This window comes from Sus scrofa, chromosome 14 (assembly GCF_054392235.1).
Source record: "Sus scrofa isolate SSC_HxYL_T2T_F1_AM1 chromosome 14, Sscrofa_HxYL_maternal_Yorkshire_Landrace_v2.0, whole genome shotgun sequence".
Taxonomy (NCBI): domain Eukaryota; kingdom Metazoa; phylum Chordata; class Mammalia; order Artiodactyla; family Suidae; genus Sus; species Sus scrofa.
Window position 1 is genome coordinate 144,128,792 of NC_139396.1, and position 13,055 is coordinate 144,141,846.

The following is a 13,055-nucleotide window of genomic DNA, read 5'->3' on the forward strand; positions in this document are numbered from 1 at the left end:
TTTAAATTTTTGGCTGCATCTACAGCATGCGGAAGTTCCTGGGGGAGGGATCAAATCTGAGCCACAGCAGTGACAATTCCGAGCCCTTGACTGCTAGGTCACCAGGGAACTCTGGCTTGTGTTAATCTTAATAATAATTTAGAGATAGATACTTAACTAAGACCTGGATTGGATTGATCACACAGCAAGTGACAGAGCCAGGACTCAGAGTCAGGACTATCTGATACCACCTTTCCTGCTTTTATAAACGTCTCAAACTGGCCATTCATGAAAAACCTCTTATCCACAGATGTATTTTCTTTATCCTATAGAGTGTTTTAAATAAATTGAAGGCAAAGAATAAAAGTCAGGAGATTTAATGTAAGTAAATGAACTTCCTGTTTCTTATAAAATCTGGAAATCTGACTACATTGGCTCCACATTCCTGCAAGGTAACAATTAGCTAGAGCTGAGTAATGACTTTCCTTCTAGATGAGGAATCACAGAACCGGCCCAACCAGTCTGTGTCATTTGTTACCTTCAGGGACTCTTGAGGCATTTGTGTTTGGGACTGCTGTTCTGCACTCTACAAAATAAGTCTTGTTACAGTTCTGATATTTATTTCTTTTCTTTTCTTTTTTTTTCTTTCTTTTTTTTTTTTACAGAGTCTTTTATCAAGTCTTGTGAAACTAAATAGTTTGACCTTAGCTAGAAATTGCTTCCAGTTATATCCAGTAGGTGGTCCATCTCAATTTTCCACCATCTATTCCCTCAACATGGAACACAATCGAATCAACAAAATCCCATTTGGGATTTTCTCCAGAGCAAAAGTATTAAGTAAACTGAATATGAAGGTAAGTCTATTTGTATTGGGGGGAAAAAACAACTATGACTAGTACTTCTAATATTTATGCTTTATCTATTAGTGTGGGTAATGAATGGGTACTTATATCTTGCTGATGGGGTCTAAACTGATAATAAGGATACTTCAGGACAATTTGTGTTAGATAACAAATATCTTAGAACCTTGCAGTTTTTTCTAAAGAAATAATCATGAATGTCCCTAAAAGCATGGTTGTAGGAACATTTATTCCAGACCTTTCTACTTGATTGGTACCACCTTGTTAGAATTAATAGAGATTTAATTTCTTAAAAGCATAATATCTTCAGTAGAATACTATGAAGCCTTTAAAAATAATACTATAGAAAATTAAATACCAATTGAAATATTCTAAAATTTACTAAGTAGGAAAAATTTAAGCGTGTAAGATTCTCTTTGTACACATTATTTTTATGAGCTGTGTTTAATGTGTTTTTTGTTTTTGTCTTTTTGTCTCAGGGCCACACCCATGGCATGTGGAGGTTCCCAGGCTAGGGGTCCAACCTGAGCTGTAGCTGTGAGCCTACGCCACAGACACAGCAACGCCAGATCCGAGCTGTATCTGAGACCTACACCACAGCTCACAGCAACACTGGATCCTTAACCCACTGAGCAAGGCCAGGGACCGAACCCGCAACCTCATGGTTTCTAGTCAGATTCGTTTCCATTGCTCCACAACGGGAACTCCTGATGTGTTTAATTATATGTTAAATAGCTATAGACTTATATGCATACATATAGCCAGTGTTTACCAAAATATAATGTTTGTCTTTGAATATCAAAATTATTTATGGGTGGTCTCTTTTTTTATCTTAAAAATTGTTTTTCTTATTCTAATTTTTTCTTTTCTTTTTAAGCCCATACCTGCAGCATATGGAAGTTCCCTGGGCAGAGGTCAAATTGGAGCTGCAGCTGCCAGCCTATGCCATAGCGATAGCAATGCCAGATCTGAGCCACATCTGTGACCTATGCTGCAGTTTGTGATCCTTAACCCATTGAGAGAGTCCAGGGATTGAACCCCCATTTTCATGGACACTATGTCAGATTCTTAACCCTATGAGCCACAACTGGAGCTCCTTTATTATTTTATAATCCAGTGTTATATTTGTTTCAGTGTCCAACATAATGATTCGATATTTGTATATATATTGTTAAATTGATCACTACAGTAATTCTAGTTGTGTTACATACATTCTAGTTATAGAAATTTTTCTGAGAACTTTTTAGATTTACTTTCTCAGCATTTGCAACACAGTGTCATTTGACCTTTTGACTCTTTCCGTCTATTTCTACTGCCTCTGTTCCCTGCCTCTGGCAACCACCATTATGTTCTTTGTATGTATGAGCTTGGTTTTTGTTGTTGTTGTTTTATTGTTTCGTTTTTGGGGGTGGCACCCTAGAGATGTGGAAGTTCCTAGGCCAGGGATCTGACCCCCACCACAGCGGTGATCTGAGCCATAGCAATGACAACTGGGATCCTTAACCTGCTAGGCCACCAGGGAACTCTTGTTGTTGTTGCCTGTTTTCTTAAGAGTCCACATATAAGTGAGATCATATGGTATTTTTCTCTTTTTATCTGACTTCTTTTATTTATCTTAATGCCCTCAAAAGTCTATCAGTGGCCTCACAGATGGAAAGATTTTTATTCTTTTTTATGACTGGATAGTATTTCATTAAATATATATACCATATCTTTTTCTTTCTTTCTTTTTATGGCCGCACCTACAGCGTATAGAGAGTTCATGGGCCAGGGGTTGAATAGGAGCTGCACCTGGGGCCTATGCCATAGCCATGGCAACACCAGATCTAAGTGACATCTGTGACTTACCATACAGCTTGTGGCAGCGCCAGATCCTTAACCTGAGCCAGGCCAGGGATTGAACCTGCCTCCTCACAGAGACAACAGGTCTTTAACTTGCTGAGCCACAACAGGAACTCTACCACATTATCTTTATCCATTGATTAACTGATGAACACTTACGTTGTTTCCATATCTTTATTGTAAATAATGTTGCAGTGAACATGAGGGTGCATATTTCTTTTTTTTGTTTTTTTTTTTTTGCCTTTGAGCTGCACCTGTGACATATGGAAGTTCCCAGGCTAGGGGTCAAATTGGAGCTGCAGCTGCTGGCCTACACCACAGTTACAGCAACATGGGATCTGGGCCGAGTCTTTGACCCTCCACCACAGCTCACCGCAATGCCAGATCCTTAACCCACTGAGCGAGGCCAGTGATTGAACTCACATCCTCATGGTTACTAGTCAGATTCATTACCACTGAGCCATGATGGGAACTCCAGAGGGTGCATATTTCTTTTTGAGTTAGTGTTTTTGTTTTCTTCATTTTGTTACCCAGGAGCGGGATTGCTGGATCATATGGTAGTTATATATTTTTATAACTTTTTGAGGAATGTCCATACTGTTTTCCAAAGTGGCTGTAGCAATTTACATTCCTATCAGCAGTGCACAGTGGTTCACTTTTCTATGCATATTAATATAGCCATTATGACAGGTGTGAGGTGATAATGCCATTGTGGTTTTGATTTGCAGTTCCTGGTGCTTAGTGACTGAGCACATTTTCATGTACCTGTTGCCAAGCTGTATGTCTTTTTGGAAAAATGTCTGTTTAGATCCTGTGTGCATTTTTTAATTGGATTGTTTGGAGTGTTTTGCTGCTGAATCATATGAATTCCTCATATATTTTGGATGTTACTCTCTTGTCAGATACATGATTTGCAAATATTTTCTCCTGACAGGTGATCTTTAGTTTCTTTTTCCTTGTCTATATTCTCTACAGTGAATGAGTTTCACATTTTGTAATAAAGAAAAATAATTTGATTGCAAACAGAGGAAAGAAATGAAAAATGATTTTTTCCAGTGATTTAATTGTAGCAAACAAACTTTAAACCCAGAGGTAATAATTGGCCACATAGCTAAGTCATGGCTGAGGTGTAGGAATCCAGGAAACCTGGATTCCTGCTTCCAGATGTAGTGTTCTTTATATTGTGTCATACTATGTCTTTTTGTCTTCAATGAATCATTTTGACATAATTGTAGTTCTTTAAACTACAGTCTAATGTATAATTTTTCAATTCTGTTTATACTTCAACAGTATATGTATCTTTTAGGATAATTGGAAGTATATAATAAGTGAACTAGTGGAGATTCAGGATAACCTTATAATCTTAAACAAGTATGAAATGTCTGGTTATATGAGATTTAGTGTGGTGATAGCGTTAGTTCTAAATGTTCAATTTGTAATGCAGAGCTTAGAGACCAGTCCAGGTGTTCACTTGGTTAAACATTTTTATAGATACTATATTACTGTAATATGTTAGCTCGGAAAGGCTTGTTGTTTTCAGTGAAATAACAAAACTTTGTATAGAGCTTTGGACTTAATTTTTCTTCAAAATCATGACAAATGTTTTATAGAACTTTTTCTTGAAAGAAGTCAAAATGATTGCTGATATTTTCCTCCTCATATAAGTACCAATAGTAAATTTTGTTAGTGAAAATGCTTTATAATACTATTAATTAACTATCAGTAGTTTTGGCTGGGAGGGGGTACTGATGGTCCCCTCTCAGTATTAATACCCCAGCACACAACAGTGGTAAGAGTTGCTTTAGAAGTGAATATGAGGAAGCAAGGGAAAAAAACTAGTGCATCACTGGCATATATTTCACTATTTTTTCCTGTGTATAGCTATAATCTCATTTTTTAACAAAATTAGGATGACACTGATCATTTGTTTTTATCACTCAATGATAATTATGTTTTTACCATCTTATGGATTTTTAAGGTAAAATCGTGGACATTTTATTAGTGTCTTACTGATTTATGTTTCTGTCTTACTAAAACTTTTTTTCCTCCCCACCTCATTGCTCAGCATCTCAGGAATTACTGAGCTTATCTGGATTCCTTGTGGGCTATGATTATTTCTTCCAGTGTGCTCATGAATACCACATTCTATTCAGTGATTTCTGTACATTATTGTCAAGTGAGGAAAAACATTGTATTTATCCCTGGGAACTTTGAGATCTCAAGTGTTGGTCTGTATAGTGTATTTTTCCATATCCAATACAGATAATCACATAGGAACAACTTCCAGTTGAGGCTTAAAATAAAAACCTAATTATCACACGAAAAACTTTGGAGGCTTAGAGTTTTTGTTGCCTTTTTCCCTTCTATATTTAGATATCAAAAAAGGGAATATGTTTTTATGTTTAATTAAGAATTTCTTTCTATGTGGAGATATATATGGAGTTTTGGTTTTGTGGTTCTACCTTGTATGCTTCTTTTTTTTTTGTCTTTGCCAGGACAATCAGTTGACATCACTTCCCTTGGATTTTGGAACTTGGACCAGTATGGTAGAGTTGAATTTAGCTACTAATCAGCTCACAAAGATCCCTGAGGATGTGTCTGGTCTTGTTTCTCTTGAGGTAAGTTTAAAGAACATTTAGAACTCCTTAGACTCTTCCACAGTTATCTCAGTCATGAAGTTTCCAATTTAAAAAACTATTTCTAAGTGGGTGAAGATAATAATTAGAAATGTTAGTGCTCTCTTAAACATACACCCCTATTGGAATGATGAACTAATGACTTAATCTGAGCTCAATGCTTTTGAATTACTCTTATCCACTGTAAGTTGGTAGATTTGAATGCTATAAAGTATCTTTAAAAGAAAGGGACTCTAAATATGTTGTTTTTTCCTTAACTCTGTTTAAGAATGCTGCACTGTTGTCTACCAAAGTAATTATGGTTTCACAGATTGGCATTCTGAACCTTTCATATAATTCTGACCTACTTTTCCATCCTAATTACTCACCTCCTCTTTTATTTACTAACTAAATTGATTATTTTGCTTGTTGGCAATGTGTGCATATTTATGGCTCTGTCTTATTGTTCCCAGTATCTAGACTGCTCTCTTTTCATCCCCTTAAATTGTTCTTTTAAAATTATTTTTCATAATTAAAGATCTATTTTTTGTTACCTCCTCAGTGAGGAATGATTTCTCCTGCCTCCACCCTAGCGTTTTCATCCTTTTGATGAAAAAGCTTACTAATGGTAGATAAGTATTTCTAAAAATGTCTTCTGTATTCATGTTTTTAAAAGATCTATTTTCTCTATTCTGTTGTTACTGTATTTAATAAGGTGAAATAGTATGGTGTAATAGTTAGAAGCAGGAGCTTTGAAGCCAAACAAATCTGGGTACAATTCCATTTTCATCTCTCTTTATTTATGGATTTAACCTGCCCAAGCTTCAGTTTTCTCAGCTATGAAATGGGAATAATAGTACTCTCCTCATAGAATTGTAGTGAGGATTAAATGCAATAATGAACACTTTGCATTTAGTATAGTGCCTGCAAATAGTAGTAAACTCAATAAATGATGGTTGCTGTTATTATTTCCTTGGTCTTAAACTGCATATGTTTATTTCATTATACATGGTATAACTTTGGGGGAAATAAGTGGGCATAAAAAATTATCTGGAACCTTATTTAGATCTTTCCATTCAGTGCTCTTTTCACTATCCCCAAACTCAGTATTACTTTCCTAGCTATCCCTCCCCTGTTGTAACGTCATGCAGAATAAGAACTATATCTTCTTTAGCCTTTTTTTCCCTTCTTCCAGATCTTGCAGGATGCTTTGCAGTATAATAAATATACCACAAATAATAACTGTAGTGGATTGATATGGGAAGGTTAGAAGTAAGTTGTTATGTCCCTTAAGTGATGCTTTTAAGGAGTTTTGTAATTAGTTTCCTATTAGATATTTGTGGGAGTTCCCATAGTGGCTCAGTGGGGTTAAGAACCCGAGATAGTGTCCACAAGGTTACGGGTTCCCTGGCCTCATTCAGTGAGTTAAGGATCTGGTGTTGCTGCAAGCTACATAGGTCACAGATGGGGCTCAGATCCGGTGTCGCTGTGGCTGTGGCACAGGCCTGCAGCTGTAGCTCTTATTCAGCTTCTAACCTGGGAACTTCCATTTGCCACAGGTGTGGCCATAAAAAGAAAAAAAAAAAGATTGGTATTTGTAAATATTCAGTATCAAGATACTATTTACTATATGAATCTTAGTGCAAGTAGTTAATAATTTTATATTTTGCATAATTTAGTTTGAATTATGTCCTTTTGCTCTCATTAGTTTTGGCTTAAATAAAATATTTTGCCGCAAATAACTATAGTGATTTTTTTCAAAGTAGTAAGTTTAGGAGTTCCCGTCGTGGCGCAGCGGTTAATGAATCCGACTAGGAACCATGAGGTTGCGGGTTCGATCCCTGCCCCTGCTCAGTGGGTTTAAGATCCGGCGTTGCCGTGAGCTGTGGTGTAGGTTGCAGACGCGGCTCGGATCCCGCGTTGCTGTGGCTCTGGCGTAGGCCAGTGGCTACAGCTCCGATTAGACCCCTAGCCTGGGAACCTCCATATGCCACGGGAGTGGCCCCAAAAAATAGCAAAAGGACAAAAAAAAAAAAAAAAAGTAGTAAGTTTAATGTTTTATCTTATATAATTAAACAATCCCCTTCTTATTCATTGTTTAGTAAATTAGCATTGGTTAATAAATGTTAAGCCACACAATAATATGTAATTCTATTTCATGACTTTCTAAACATTGTCAATAATTTCTCTTTAGGTTCTGATATTATCAAACAATCTTCTAAAGAAGCTTCCCCATGGTCTTGGAAACCTTAGGAAGTTAAGAGAGTTGGATCTAGAGGAGAACAAATTGGAATCCTTGCCAAATGAAATTGCCTATCTTAAGGATTTACAGGTAAAACATTATCCAGATGATTTTGTAGGTGTATGATTAATGTTTTGGGGGTGCAATCCAAGTTGCACATTTTCTTATTCTTGAACCGGTAGATTTTCCTCTTACAGCATTAGGGCTGAATTTTATGTTCATGTAATATATCTGCTTTTATCTTTCTAACAAATGGTGTTTTTTTGAAAGAAAAACTTACTTAGTGATTCTTATATAATTTCCCTATTGAACTTGTTAGTTTAGCAGATTATTTTTTAATCTACATTGGTTATAGGAAATATATGTGTAACCATCTTTTATTTTGTTAATCTTTTAGAAATTAGTCTTGACAAACAACCAGTTGACCACTCTTCCCAGAGGCATTGGTCACCTTACCAATCTCACACATTTAGGCCTTGGAGAGAACCTACTTACTCATCTTCCTGAGGAAATTGGTATGAACTCTTGGGATACTTGACTGTGCTAATAATTTGCTCTTGTGTGTTCATGCAGTATTTCAGATATATATGACAAATGCACTATTTTTGTTAACTTAATCAGGTTACATTGGGCTCAAGATTTTTTTTGTAGTGCACCAGTAGTAGTTGGTTGATTGGTTTTGATTAGGTTTCCTCATGGGGTGTTAGAGCTACCATTGTATTTGAGAATGTTTTAGCATACTTATAGTTCAGTAGGTTTAACTTTAATTTAGAGGAGTGTGTTACTTTATTCATTCATTCATTCATTCATTTCATGGCCATGCCCACAGCATGTGGAACTTCCCAGTCCAGGAATCAAACCTGTACCACAGCAGTAACCAGCTGAGCCATCAGGGAACTCCTAAAGGAGTTATTTTATGTTTCTTCCAAATTTAAAAATTATATAAGCTTGAATTAAATTAATGGTGTCTTATGCCAAAATATATTTCTATATGAGGTTTTAGGATTGATATTAGTATGTGATTAATATTAATATTTGAGAGTACTTTAGAATTTTCTAAGTGTTTTCATACCATTATTTCATACTATTAATCTGAACATCTTGAATTTTAGGCAGTGCAAGTTTTCTCATTTTACAGAGAGTAAATTGATTAAGGTCACATAGTAGTTCTTAAATTAGTAATCGTATGTATTATGTTCACTCATTATACCATGATGTCCCAGAGGTGGTATAGGTTAGTGGTTAAGAGTGGTTTTGGAGTGAAATAGACAGTTTCAGAATCTGGATCTGCTGCCTATATTGGTTTTGTGGCTTTGGCTGAGGTACAGAAACTGTCTAAGCTTCAAGTTTCCTACATGTAAAACAAGGATAATAGTAACTTCCATAGGATTGCTCTGAATAAGAAATAACATCTTAAATGTAAATACATCCATTACCTGGTAACTCTTCTTTTATTAGTTTTTTCTTTTTACATACTACTAGTCAAATATTACAAACTTTGAGGTTTAAAAACTGGAAACACATGGGGAGCTCCTGTTGTGGCTTAGCAGCTCTGAACCTGAGTGACCATGAGGATCCAGGTTCAATTGCTGGCCTTGCTCAGTGGGTTAAGGATCTGGTATTGCTGTGAGCGTGATGTAGGTCACAGATGTGGCTTGGATCCCACGTTGCTGTTGCTGTGGCTGTGGCGTTGGCCAGCAGCTACAGCTCGGATTCAACCCCTAGCCTAGAGAACTTCCATATGCTGCAAGTGTGGCCCTAAAAAGCAAAAAAATAAAGGCAAAAAAGTTGGAAACACACAAGGCAACTTTACACTCTTATTTCTAGTATATTTATTCAGATGGCCTCATGCAGTTACTTCAGACATTTGCCTAGAAAATATGAGTATCCTAAGACAGTTTAAGAAAAACTTTTTTTGGTCATTTTTGGCTGCCCCACAGCATATGGAGCCAGGGATCCGATCAGAGCCACAGTCTCGACCTAGCGGCAGTGCCAGACCCCTAACCCACTGTGCCAGGCCGGGGATTGAACCCACGTCCCAGCAGCTCCCATGATGCCACCAGTCCTGTTGCAACACAGTGAGAGCGCCTAAAAAAAACTTTTAAAAGATGATATAAATTTATTTTTGGCTTACTGCCAAATATGTGATAACTGTCTTAGTGAAAGATTTATACAAAGTAACAAAAACCTTTCACATGAGAAATTTATTAATAAACGAGATTATCACATTTTCTCCAACAGGAAGGTGATTATAGGCCCTGACTAAATAGTAAACTTACTTTTGGAATTTTGAAAGAATACACATGAATGCCAAGCTCTAGAGAGCTTCCAGAGATGTAGTATATGTATTTTTCCAAAAAAATCCAATCTTAAATACCAACTATAAAGGAAGAGATTCTGATTTAATTGGTATAGAGTATGACTTCAATATCAAGATTTTTTTTCATTCTCACAAATTACGTGAATATGCAGTAAAGTTTGAGATCCATGGTTGTAGAGAGCCTGAAAATTAAGAGAAGAGAATAAGAGGAAATGTATATTCAGTATACATCATGCTCAGGATAGCATCATACCAGTTGAACTTTTAAAATAGTAACAATTTAAAAAAATATAATAATAATTAATTTTATTTTTTAAAACAGGTACACTGGAGAATCTAGAAGAACTGTATTTGAATGACAACCCCAACCTGCATAGCCTTCCCTTTGAGCTGGCTCTTTGTAGCAAGCTTTCAATCATGAGTATTGAGAACTGTCCGCTCAGTCACCTTCCACCTCAGATTGTTGCTGGGGGTCCTTCTTTCATCATCCAGTTCCTAAAGATGCAGGGTCCATATCGTGCCATGGTCTGATACAAATCTGCTGGTCCCACACACTGTTCAAAAATAGACTGCCATTAATGTTTCATATCTATATCTGTATCTATTTATGTAGATATTGATATATTTGGCAGATTTATAAAGACTGCGTTATGTGTTTCTGCTAATAGAGGAATCATAGCCATTTAGATTTTTTTTAATTCTGTACAAAAGGCTTATATAAGTTTTCTTTGCTGAACTTGATGGATGTTTTTCTGTTGTGTAATATGATATGCCAGTTTGCTTAAAACATATGCCAACAAATTATGGAGTTATTAAATTTAAGGGCCAGAGGTAGTATAGTAGATATACTTTCTCTTAGCAAAAATAATGGGCAAACAATTTTGTTGCAACTTTTCATATATATTTTCCCTTTACCAATGGTGAGATCTTTATAGTATTCTAGGCCCTGAAGGTAGAATTTTTCTTTAACTTATTTTGAAATTTGAGATTTGAATTTTATATATTGTTTACAGTCAGAGTAAATCACTGGATTTTTTTTTGTTTTGATTTGCTCTGTTTTAATCAGATCTAGAGTTTATATACTCTACTAAAGAATTTGCATCAGCTGATTTAAATATTCAGAGATATTTGCTTGTTGAAATAACTGGCAATGTGAAAAGATAGTAAAAAATTCTAGAAATCCTTTAATTGTATTTCTCTTATCAGTTGTGAAGCAAAATATCTGAAGTGAGTCTATGGCTTGGGAGTGTATATTGAGACCTTTTCTAGTATAAGTATCTTAAGTTTGAGGGAACAGAAAATTGTGCAAAGGAGTTTTCATTCCTGAAAGTTGCAGATCCACAAAAACTAACAGAATAATTTGGCAAAAAAGAAAAAGATACAAACAAACACACATTCTACATGTGTATATACAATGCTATATAGATATGTATTTATTATATCATAAACTACGCCAATAGGTAACTTTAAGGATTTCTCCCTAGCCTTGTAAAATGAAATGAATGTTTTTCTTTGAACACTGCAATATATGTATGTTTCAAGGTTATTTAACAGTGTACTATGGTTTTATATCTTGACTTGCCTTGTACATCTTTCAGTTTTGGAATATCTGCGTCTAAGCACAATATCTTCACACTGTGCTATATTGCTGCTGAACTAAATGCACTTTTCCCCACATGTGGGGCACTGGCTTCAAACAATTCAGTTCAGTACCATTGATTTCAATCTCATCTTTCCTTTTTTGGTAGTTGTTAATACAGTTATGGAAAAGAGCACATTGCCTAGAAGCCATTGATAGTTCAGTGGAAGTTCTGTAAGATGTGCATGTGCTACTTGATGTATTTTCTTTTGCTTTACTGCTTTTAAGGCTAGCAGTATTGTAAATCTGTGCCCCTTATACAGTACTCTTACTTTTGATAGTGTCAGTCTAAGTCAATTTAATTATTAAAGAGATTCACAGAGCAAGTACATTTTAGATATCATCCTAAAAAAAACACTTCCCATATAATGAATAACTATTATGTATAATTATGTATTGCTGCTTGGTTTTCTTTCTTTTTTTTTTTTTCTTTTCCATTTAGATGATGGGCATTGTATTTTAAATAAAATCATTTTTGAAGTAAGGCTGTAATATTAACATAGAAATTTGGAGTGTTGTTTTGCTTTTCCTGACACTCAAAATCAGGACTAAGTTTGAGGTTGAACCTATAATCATAATTGGCAATTTTTAAAGGAGCAACTAAGAAATGGAAGGCAGGTAAAGATATAAAACCGTAGAATGCTTAAATGTGCTGTAAAACTATTGTAGATGTCACTGGATTTTACCAAGTAATATCCTTTCTTCTTTTTTTTCCATCTACTGTGGCTTTTCAGTTAAAATTTTGTTTATAAAAGGAATTTGTTTATTACAGCTCTACCTAGAGCTTGTGTGTATGTGTGGTTTTTAAAAATCTCATATCCAGGTGTGTTTATATCTTAAGATGATGGAACTTGAACTTTAAAGGCAGTAACCTAATGTCTTTTTTTAAAAATATGGTTATTGTTTCTTAAAAATGAAAATAGATATGGTTTTTAAAACATTTTGGTTCCTACCTTCATTTACATTAGTTTGTAACAGAAATGCAAAGTGATCACAATCCTACATGTAGAAGTTATGTTATAGGCAAACCATCTGAGGAATTATAAATTTTTTTGAGACGCATAAAACGTCATGTGTATGGCTGCCACCTTGAAAGAGCTCGTGAATTTCATTACTACTTCTACCATGAAGCTAACTAAAATGGACTCTTAATTGGGATAGCCTTATGAAATCAGGATATTTAATATTTAAATAATTTGAGTATAATAAGGGATGTTGTTGAATGACTACTTAGGAGCTTGTATTTTTCCTAAGACTTCAGTGGGAGTAATTGCCATGTCCAACAATAATCCTTTCTTTTAAAGAAATTAGATTTTGGTCTTTCTGTGAGGCTCAGTAAATTAAAAAAGAATGTCATAGAATATTACATTGTAAAAACATTGCTTTAAACTTTGCTTTTTGTTAATATACATAGTAGCAAAGTGACAACAAAAATTTCAAACAGTCCTTTTAGTGACAGTTTAATACTTTAAAAATCTCAAATGATTATTTCATACAGAAAAAAAGGAGATACTAAATAATTTATGGATTTGATAGATACAAATGAAAACAGAAGATA

At 35.1% G+C, this 13,055-nt stretch overlaps 1 protein-coding gene across 6 annotated transcripts in view; it reads left to right on the top strand.

Annotated features, from left to right (window-relative positions):
• Window positions 1-12,437, top strand: part of SHOC2 (SHOC2 leucine rich repeat scaffold protein) — a 95,687-nt gene extending 83,250 nt beyond the window's left edge. For 3 of the 6 annotated variants that reach the window (XM_005671457.4, XM_005671458.4, XM_001927493.5), the window contains exons 5-9: window positions 645-833; window positions 5,177-5,299; window positions 7,491-7,628; window positions 7,936-8,053; window positions 10,181-12,278. In XM_005671457.4, the coding sequence (XP_005671514.1) occupies window positions 645-833; window positions 5,177-5,299; window positions 7,491-7,628; window positions 7,936-8,053; window positions 10,181-10,389 (777 nt within the window). In that variant the 3' untranslated portion in view covers window positions 10,390-12,278. Of the gene's footprint in view, window positions 1-644; window positions 4,404-4,444; window positions 5,300-7,179; window positions 7,629-7,935; window positions 8,054-10,180 lie in introns of those variants that run through there. The other 3 variants (XR_014826214.1, XR_014826215.1, XR_014826216.1) reach the window with 3 other exon arrangements.
• Window positions 12,438-13,055: the final 618 nt, after the last annotated feature.